Source organism: Aythya fuligula, chromosome 27 (assembly GCF_009819795.1).
Source record: "Aythya fuligula isolate bAytFul2 chromosome 27, bAytFul2.pri, whole genome shotgun sequence".
NCBI classification, from domain to species: domain Eukaryota; kingdom Metazoa; phylum Chordata; class Aves; order Anseriformes; family Anatidae; genus Aythya; species Aythya fuligula.
This window is the reverse complement of record NC_045585.1, coordinates 1,000,031-1,009,422: the sequence shown is the minus strand read 5'-3', so window position 1 is coordinate 1,009,422 and position 9,392 is coordinate 1,000,031. Positions and strand designations below refer to the sequence as shown.

Genomic DNA, 9,392 nt, shown 5'->3' with positions numbered 1-9,392 from the left:
CCTCAAATCTGCCTTCAGTGACCCCAAAACCCCCCAAATTTGTCCCCCAAATCCCCTACGTCTGCCCCCTTGGACCTCAAATCTGCCCCCCCCCCCGGACTCTATCGCACCCCAATCTGCCTCTCTGGACCCCAAATCTCCCAAATCTGCCTCTGATGAGCGCAGGAGACCCCAAAGGTGACAGCACAAGAAGCTGCCCCCCCCGACCCCGAAAGACCCCAAATCTGCCCCCCAAGCCCCCAACCCCCCAATTCCATCCCTCTGAACCCCAAATCCACCCCCCTCAGACCCCAACCCCCCAAATCTGACCCTCCAGACCCCAAAACCCCCTAAATTTGCTTCCCTTGGACCCAAAATCTCACCCCCCAGCCCCAACCCCCCCCCCAAATCCATCCCTCTGAACCCCAAATCCACCCCCCCACCCCCCCAGCCCCCAAACGTGCCCCCCCCAACCCCCCCCAACCCCATCGCCCCCCCCCACTTCCTCCCCATCCCCAAACTCCCTCCCCCTGCTGCCCCCCCCCAGGACCTCCCCCATCACCTGGGGGGGGTCCCCGGGGGTCTCCCCCCCCCAAATTTACCGGAGCGCCCGGTCCAGCGCCTGCCCCCCGAACTGGAAGAGCTGCAGGTACTCCTGTGCCACCAGGCTGCTGAACTCATTGCTGGGGGGGGGGGCGCGGTGTGAGGCCATTTGGGGGGGTCCCCGACCCCAGGACGCCCCCCCCCGTGCCCCCCCCCAGACCCCCCCCCCAACTTTTTGCGGAGGAACGGGGCCACCTGGGACCTCTTGAAGCCGTCGAGGTGGAAGAGGCGGGCGGCCAGGCGCTGAGCGTCCCCGCGGGACCCCGGCCCCCCCGGCTGGCACCTGGGGGGGGGGACATGGGGGGGTCAGGGGGGGGCATGGCGGGGTCATGGGGGGACACGGGGGGGTTAGGGGGGACATGGGGGGGTCATGGGGGGGTCGGGAGGGGACACGGGGGGGTCATGGGGGGACATGGGGGGGTCAGGGAGGGGTCATGGGGGGGTCACGGGGGGACATGGGGGGGTCATGGGGGGGATACAAGGGGGTCGGGGGGGGGGTCGGGGGGGGACATGGGGTCAGGGGGGAACGGGGGGGGGGTTGGGGAGGGTCAGGAGGGGACACAGGGGGGGTCAGGGGAGGTCACAGGGGCTCGGGGAGGGGACATGGGGGGGTCAGAGGGGACGGGGGGGGGTCAGGGGGGAAATGGGGAGGGTCAGGAGGGGACACAGGGGGGGTCATGGGGGGGTCATGGCGGGGTCACGGGGGTCGAGGGGGTCGGGGGGGACATGGGGGGTCAGGAGGGAAATGGGGGGGGTCAGGAGGGGCAATAGGGGGGGTCGTGGGGTGGGTGGAGCTGGGGGGGTGGGGGGGATGAGGGGGGATTGGGGGGGGACAGACGGACGGGTGGAGGGCTGGGGAGGGCTGGGGGACAGACAGACAGATGGGGGGGGCTATGGGGACGGGGGGGGGCCAAGGAACTTGGGGTGCTGGGGTCCCTCACCCATGGGTGCTGGCGGGGGGGTCCGGTGGGGGCTCCTGGGCGCTCTCGGGGGGCAGCTCCTCCGTGTCGGGGCGAGGGGAGGTGGGGGGGGGGGCTCGGGGCCCTGCTCCATGGCCCCCCCACGGGCACAGTGACCCCCCGATGTGGGGGGGGGCCCCCACAGCCCCCCGGCACCCCCCGGCCCCGGGGGTCCCCGTGGCGGCCGGGCAGAGGTTGGGGAGGGGATTGGGGGGGTCCGGGGGCTGGGGGGGAGCTCCTGGTGCCCCCCCCGGGGCAAAGCTGGGGGGGTCGAGGGGAGGTTAAGGGGGAAGGGGGGGGGCTGGTGCCCCCCTGGCTGGGGATATTGGGGGGGGGAAGCCGGGGGGGGTGGGGGGTGGGGGGGGAGGTGGTGCCCCCCGCCCTGGGGGGGATATGGGGAGGTTGGGGGGCTGGGGAGGGGCAGGACCAGGGGGGGTGGGGGGGTTTTGGGGGGCAGCTTTGGGGGGGCTGGGGGGCTGGGGGGGGGCACGTCTGGGGGTGCTGAGGGGGCAGGCAGGTCAAGGGGTGCTGGGGAGCTTTTGGGGGGCAGGGCTGGGGGGGCTGGGGGGCTGGGGGGGGGCAGATCCAAGGGGGGTGGGGGGCTGGGGGGGGGCAGGTCTGGGGGTGCTGGGAAGCTGGGGGGGGGCAGATCCAGGGGGTGTAAGAGGCTGGGGGGGCCCCGCTCCCCCCCCACTGGTGCCAAATCTGGGGGGCGTTCGGGGCTGGGGGGGGCCGGGTCCCCCCCTCCTGGGGGTTCTGAGGGGGGGTCCTGGAGCCCCCCCCCTGGGGTCAGGTCCAGGGGGCTGGAGAGCGCCAGGCCTGGGGTGGGAGAAGACAAAAGGGGGGGGGCGTATGGGGAGGGGGGGTCCCTTCAGCATCGCCCCCCCTTCCCCGACCCCCCCCCCCCAAAAAAAAGGGGCCGGGGGTCCCCGCACTCACCCTGCTCCACGGGGCTGGCGCCGCCCCCCCCCGTGGCCACCGCGACCTGCCGAGGACAGAGCTAGGTGGGCACGGGGATGGGGGGGGGGGAAGTTTTGGGGTGCCCCCCCCCAACACCCGCACCCCCCCCCCTACCTCCTGGGTGCCCCCCATGCTGGGGGCGCCCGCGATGTCCAGCTCCGTGATGCGCAGGGGGGGCAGGTGGGGCCTGTAGGGGGGGGCCCGGCCGCAGAAGAGGGGGTTGGTGTGGAAGAGGGGCTCCTCCTCCTCCTCCTCCTCCTCATCTTCATCCTCCTCGTTGTCCTCCTCCTCCTCCTCTTCCTCCTCCTCTTCCTCCTCCTCGCTCCGTTTGGGGACCGGGGGACGGGGCGAGACGGTGGCGTCGGTGGGCGCGGGGTCCTGGGGGGTGGTGGCATCCGCGGGGGTGGGCTTGGGGGAGAAGGTCCCGTCCGTGGCCGTGGGGTTGGGCCAGGAGGTCCCGGCCATGGGGCTGGGTGAGACGCTCCCATCCGCGGTGGTGGGATCGGGCGAGATTCTCCAACCCGTGGCCATGGACTTGGTGATGTTCCCATCGGCTGGGACGTGCTCCCGTGCCATGGTCCCGTCTGTGGGCGTTGACTTGGTGGAGATGTTCCCATGGGTTGGGTCGTGCTGCCATGAGATTGTGCCACCCGTGGGGACGGTCTTGGTCGAGATGTTCCCATCTGCTGGGACATGTTCCCATGAGATGTTCCCATCCGTGGGCATTGACTTGGTCATCATGGTGCCATCTGTGGGGACGTGCCCCCATGAGATGGTGTCCTCCTTGGGAATAGACGTGGTCACCGTGGTGCCACCCATGGGCATGGACTCGGTCGAGATGTTCCCATCTGTCGGAGCATCATGATCCCATGAGATGTTCCCATCCGTGGGCATTGACTTGGTCCAGGTGGTCCCATCTGTTAGGACACGCTCCCATGAGCTGGTGTCCTCCTTGGGAACAGACGCGGTCACCGTGGTGCCATCCATGAGCATTGACTCGGTCGAGATGCTCCCAGCCGTTGGCACACGCTCCCATGACATGGTGCCATCCATCGGCGTGGACTTGGTCGAGATGTTCCCATCTGAGGGCGTTGACTTGGTCAAGGTGGTCCCATCGGCTGGGACGTGCCCCCATGAGATGGTGTCCTCCTTGGGAATAGATGCGGTCACCGTGGTGCCACCCATGGCCATGGACTTGGTCGAGATGTTCCCATCCGTGGGCGTTGACTTGGTCATCATGGTCCCATCTGTTGGGACGTGCCCCCATGAGCTGGTGTCCTCCTTGGGAACAGACGTGGTCACCGTGGTGCCGTCCGTCGGCGTGGACTTGGTGGAGATGTTCCCATCTTCTGGGACGTGCTCCCATGCCATGGATCCACCCATGGCCATGGACTTGGTCCAGGTGGTGCCATGGGCTGGGACATGATCCCATGAGCTGGTGTCACCCATGGGCATGGCCTTGGTCACCGCGGTGCCACCCGCTGGAGGAGGCTCCCACGCCATGCTCGAGGTGTTCCCACCGCCACGCTCCCACACGTTGGTGTCCCCCACGGGCGAGGCCTTGCTCAACGCGGCCCCGTCTGGGGGCGCGGGTTGGTTCCAGGTGCTTCCATCTGCTGGGACGCGCGCCCAGGACGTGGTCCCATGGGTGGGCACGGGTTTGGGTGCGATGGTCCCGAAGGTGGGCACGTGCTCGTGCGAGATGCTCCTGTCCACGGCCCCGCACCCACGGGGCTCCTGCCAGAATCCTGCACCCAGGGCCATGTCCTTGTAGGAGAAGCAGCCACCCATGGGTGACGCGGTCCCAGCGGGCGGTGGGTGCTCACAGGAGATGCCCCCACCCATGGGTAAGGAGTGGGGCGAGATGGTCCCGTGGGTGGGCTCGTGTGGGGTGCTCCTGGATGTGGCGGTGGGCTCAGAGGTGGTGGTCCCATGGGTGGCCACGGGCTCGTGTGGGGTGGTCCCGTACATGAAGATGGGCTCAGAGGAGGTGGTCCCGTGGGTGGCCACGGGCTCGGACAAGGTGCTCCCATAGGGGAAGGTGGGCTTGGAGGGGGTGGTCCCATGGGTGCCCCCATGCTCATACGAAGTGCTCCCATACATGAAGATGGATTCGGAGGTGGTGGTCCCGTGGGTGGCCACGGTGGTCCCATGGGTGGCCACGTGCTCCTGAGAAGTGCTCCCATAGGTGAAGATGGACTCGGAGGAGGTGGTCCCATGGGTGGCCATGGTGGTCCCACGGGTGCCCACGTGCTCGTGTGAGGTGCTCCCACCCACACCCACGGGTGCGAAGCTCTCACAGGCAGCCCCGCAGCTCGGCTGCTCCATCAGGGTGCTCGGGGGCGAGGAGCACCCATGGGTGCCCACGCGGCCGGCCGGGGCGCTCCCGTACACGGGGACAGGCTCAGAGGAGGAGGTCCCATGGGTGGGGACGCGCTGCTGAGAGCCCCCCTGGGGACCAGGGTCGGATCCGTGGGTGCCACCACCACCGCTATGGGTGCCACCACCACCATGGGTGCCACCACCGTGGGTGCCACCGGTGTCCCCGTCGATGGCGCCCTGCAGGTCCCAGACGCAGAGCTGGGCCTGCACCAGGCTGGCCCAGAAGACGTCGGCGGGGGCGGGCAGGGGGGGCCCAGGGGTGCCGGGGGCCGGGGGGGGGGCGTCGGAGAAGACGATGGCGTCCTGCGCCGCCAGCGCACCGGGGGGGCGGCCGCCCCCCGGCTCCATCCCGCGGCCTCGGCGGCCTCACCGCGGCCCCCCCCATGGCCGTGGGGCTGACCTGGGGGGAGAGGGGGAGCCCCGTTAATGGGTGGGGGGGGGGGGGGGGGGGGGGCGTTGGGTGCCGGGGGGGGGCCGGGTGCCGGGGCCCCCCCCAGCGCGCCCCACGCCGTCCCCGTGTCACCCACGTCACCGCCCGCCGGCTTCCGGCCCCGCTACCGGGGCAGGAAGGGGGGGATGGGAGGGAGGAAGCCCCGTGCCCCCCCCCACGCCCCCCCCTCAACCCCACGCGTGTCCCCCCCCCACTCGTGTCCCCCCCCCCCACGCCCCCTACCCCACGCCCCCTGCCCCACAGCAGCCCCAGGGGGGAGCCGCGGGTGGGGGGCACCCACGCCCTGCCCCCCCCCCACCCCCACCCTTTTCCCCCCCCACCCACGCGTGTCCCCGTGGGTGCCCCCCCCAAGCCGCACCCAAGGGTGGGGACCCCAAGGGGGGGGTGGGGGTGGTCTCCCTGCCCCCCTGCCCCCCCAGCGGGTGCTTCCGGTGTGTTTTTGGGGTGGGGGGGTCCCCAAAATCGCGCGTGGGTGCCCACCCCCACGTGGGGGGGGGTCACTACGGGGGGGGGTCCCTGCGGGTGCCCCCCCACACCCAACGCCCCCCACCCACGGGGCACCCACGGGAGAGAGGGGGGGGGCGTGGGGGGAAGCCGAGGGGCGGGGGGGGGATTTGGGGGGGGAAATTTGGGGAGGGGGCGTGGGGGGGGGGTGGGGGTGGGGGGGGGGCTCCCGGCTCCCGCTCCCCCCCCCCCCGCTCCCCCTCCCCTTACCGGCACGGCCGGCGCGCGGCGCGGGGGCGTGGCCACGGCTGGCCCCGCCCCTTCCTCCACCGCCCCTCGGGTGGGTGGGGCAGGGGGCACACGCGAGGCCACGCCCCCTGTCTGGAGACCACGCCCGTTGTGGGCGTGGTCCTGAAGGGGGCGGGGTGGGGGGGCCTGATCCTGGCACTGGGTCTGGTGCTGAGCCACCGTGGGGGGGGGGGTGCTGAGCACTGGGGGCTGAGCCTGAAACATGGGGCCCGGCCCTGACCCCACAGGGGCCTGGTCCTGACCCACAGGGGCCTGATCCTGAGCCATGGGGGGCTCGATCCCAACCTAACGTGGGTCCTGATCCTGCCCTGCACGTGGGTCTGATCCTGCCCCACTGCTGGGCCTGATCCAGACCCAAAGGGGGCCTGATCCTGACCTACACCTGGGTCCTGATCCTGCTCTACGTGTGGGTCTGATCCTGCCCCACAGGGACCTGATCCTGCCCCACAGCTGGGTCTGAGCCTGCCCCATGTCTGGGCCCGATCCTGAGCAAGGCCTGGGCTTGATCCTGACCCCACAAGGGGCCTGATCCTGTCCCAAAGGGGGCCTGATCCTGACCCATGGGGGGCCTGATCCTGCCTCACACCAGGGGCCTAATCCATACCAAAGGAGGCCCTGATCCTGTCCCACATGGGGGCCTGATCCTGACCCACACCTGGATCCTGATCCTGACCCACAGGGGGCCTGATCCTGAGCCATGGGGGGCTCGATCCCAACCCGCACTTGGGTCCTGATCCTGCCCTGCACGTGGGTCTGATCCTGCCCCACAGGAGGCCTGATCCCGACCCAAAGGGGGCCTGATCCTGCCCCACAGACTCACTCCGCACACCAGCCGCTGCAGCCAGCACCTTTATTCCCCCCGGAGTCCATCCCCACCCCCATCCCCACCCATGGGTGCCCCCCCCCCGGTCACTTGCGGCGCAGGTAGAAGGAGGTGATGGCGTCCGGGGTGGCCGCGGGGGCCAGGCCCAGCTCCTCGCCGGGCCGCGGGGTGGTGCTGAGGAAGTGGCCGGGGAAGGCGGCCGCCTCGAAGGTGTGCGTGGAGCCCCCGAACGTCTTGTAGAAGGTGCAGGGCATGGCGCGGTCCCCCGCACGGAACAGGTCCAGCACCCCCACCTCCTGCGGGGGTGTCACCGAGTGTCACCGGCACCCCGGGGACACCCCCGGCCTCTGGGTGGCAGCGCCAAGGGGTGGCGGCGTCCCAGGAATCCCCCCTTGGGGTGCCACCAGCTTGGGGTGACAGCACCTTGGGGTGCCACCATCCCAGGAACCCCCACCTCCAGATGCCACCACCACCAGGGGTGCCACCACCTTGGGGTGACACCAGCTTGGGGTGCCACCAGCTTGGGGTGACACCACCTTGGGGTGACACCATCCCAGGAACCCACACCTTGGGGTGCCACCACCTTAGGGCGCCCCTATCTTGGGGTGACACCACCTTAGGGTGACACCACCTTGGGGTGCCACCACCTTAGGGCGCCCCTATCTTGGGGTGACACCACCTTAGGGTGACACCACCTTGGGGTGACACCACCTTGAGGTGACACCATCCCAGAAACCCCCACCTCCAGGTGCCACCACCTTGGACTGACAAAACCTTGGGGTGACCCCACCTTGGGGTTGACCCCACTTTAGCGTGCCACCACCTTGGGGTGCCCCCACCTTGGGGTGCCACCCCCCACCTCCCCACTCCCCCACCTCTTGGTTCCACCCCCCCAAGTCTCCTCCACCTCCACCTACCCCCACCCCCATCACCCCCACGGGCACCCCACCCCGTTGTGTCCCCCCCTGTCTCCCATGGGTGCTCGGGGACCCCCCCCCTGCTCACCTCCAGCTTGAGCTGGGGCTCGGGGCCGGTGCCGCAGGACAGGGCCTGGCTGCCCCCCCGGATGCCCACGATGAGGGGGCAGCGCCGGCGCTCCAGGTGCCGGTTGGGGACCACGCTGATGGCTTCTGCGGGGGGACGGGGGCGAGCGGGTGGGCGAGGGGCACCCATGGGTGGGGGTGACCCCTCCCCGGCACCCACCCACCCACCCGGCACCCACCTTCCTGGGCGTCGTTGGCGCCCTGCAGGCTGAGGGCCACCAGGCGCCCCCCCTGCAGGCACAGCGCCTTGTGCTCCGTGTCCCGCAGCGTGTAGTGGTAGGGCTGCGCCCCCGCCGGGACCTCCACCGTGCTCGAGATCGTCACCGTCCCCTCCTCCACGGGTCTCACTGCGAGGGGACGCGGGGACACGGGGAGGTGTCGTGGGGGTGCGGGGACCACGGGGCGTGGGGATGGGGGTGAGGGCGTCATGGGGATCTGGGTGTCGGGGGGACGTGGGGACGTGGAGGGGCATGGGGGTGTGTGGGGACATCTAGGGGCATGGGGGTCTGGGGGTCTGGGGATATTTTGGGGTCTGGGGACATGTAGGGAGCTGGGGATGTGTAGGGACATGGGGACACGAGGACTTGTGGGCATCACGGGCATGTGGGGAAGGGACCCAGGGATGTGGGGACAGGGGACACAGGGATGGGGGATGTGGGCGTCAGGAGGACAGGGGGACAGCATGGGCATGTGGAGGGGGGACGCGGGGACATGGGGAGGAAGCAAAATGGGGACATGGGGATGGAGGACAAGGGCATCGGGGACAACAAGGGGACATGGGGCATCACGGGCATGTAGGGAGGGGACACAGGGACAAGGGGACAAGGGGACAAGGGGACAAGGGGACATGGCGATGGGGCTCTTGGGGGACCATGGGGACAGGGCGCGTGTCCCCCGGCCTCTACCTTTCCCCAGGAACTCATCGAACAAGGCCTCCATGTCGGGGTCGATGACGGCCTCCACGGGGCCACTGTCCCCCGAGGTCCCCAGCAGGGTGACACCCTGTGGGTGCTCCCGGCACTGGGCATGGTCCCGGCACCTCCGGGGGCTCCTGGCGCTGCCTCTGGAGGAGCAAGAAAGGGCTGAGGACGGCTGACACCGTGCCGGGGGGCTCGGTCCCCGTGTGGCTCGGTCCCCGAGCGGGTGGCCCCGTGCCCCCGCCACTCACCTGGGGGCTGCTGCGGACGCGTGGGACATGGCAGAGCCTGCGCGAGAGAGGGGGGGGCAGCGCTGGGGAGAACCGGCCGGGAGGTTCCCCCCATCACCGCCCCGCAGCGCTGTCAGTAGGCTCCAGAGTGAACGGCCCCGGAACGCTGCCCGGAGCCGGTCCCAGCAGGCCGGCACCCCGACCCCGACCCCAACCCTGACCCCGTCCCCGTCCCCGTCCCCGTCCCCATCGGGAGCGCTACCTGCAAAGGTGTCGGTCTCCGAGAACCTGC

At 70.7% G+C, this 9,392-nt stretch overlaps 1 protein-coding gene across 1 annotated transcript; it reads right to left on the bottom strand.

Annotated features, from left to right (window-relative positions):
* Positions 1–6,996: 6,996 nt before the first annotated feature.
* LOC116499305 (interleukin-36 receptor antagonist protein-like) lies at positions 6,997–9,150 on the bottom strand. Its single transcript, XM_032203986.1, has 5 exons — positions 9,122–9,150; positions 8,859–9,016; positions 8,133–8,300; positions 7,916–8,040; positions 6,997–7,206 (listed from the first exon to the last, which is right to left on the bottom strand). The coding sequence occupies exons 1-5, from the start codon at positions 9,148–9,150 to the stop codon at positions 6,997–6,999; spliced, it is 690 nt and encodes a 229-aa protein (XP_032059877.1).
* Positions 9,151–9,392: the final 242 nt, after the last annotated feature.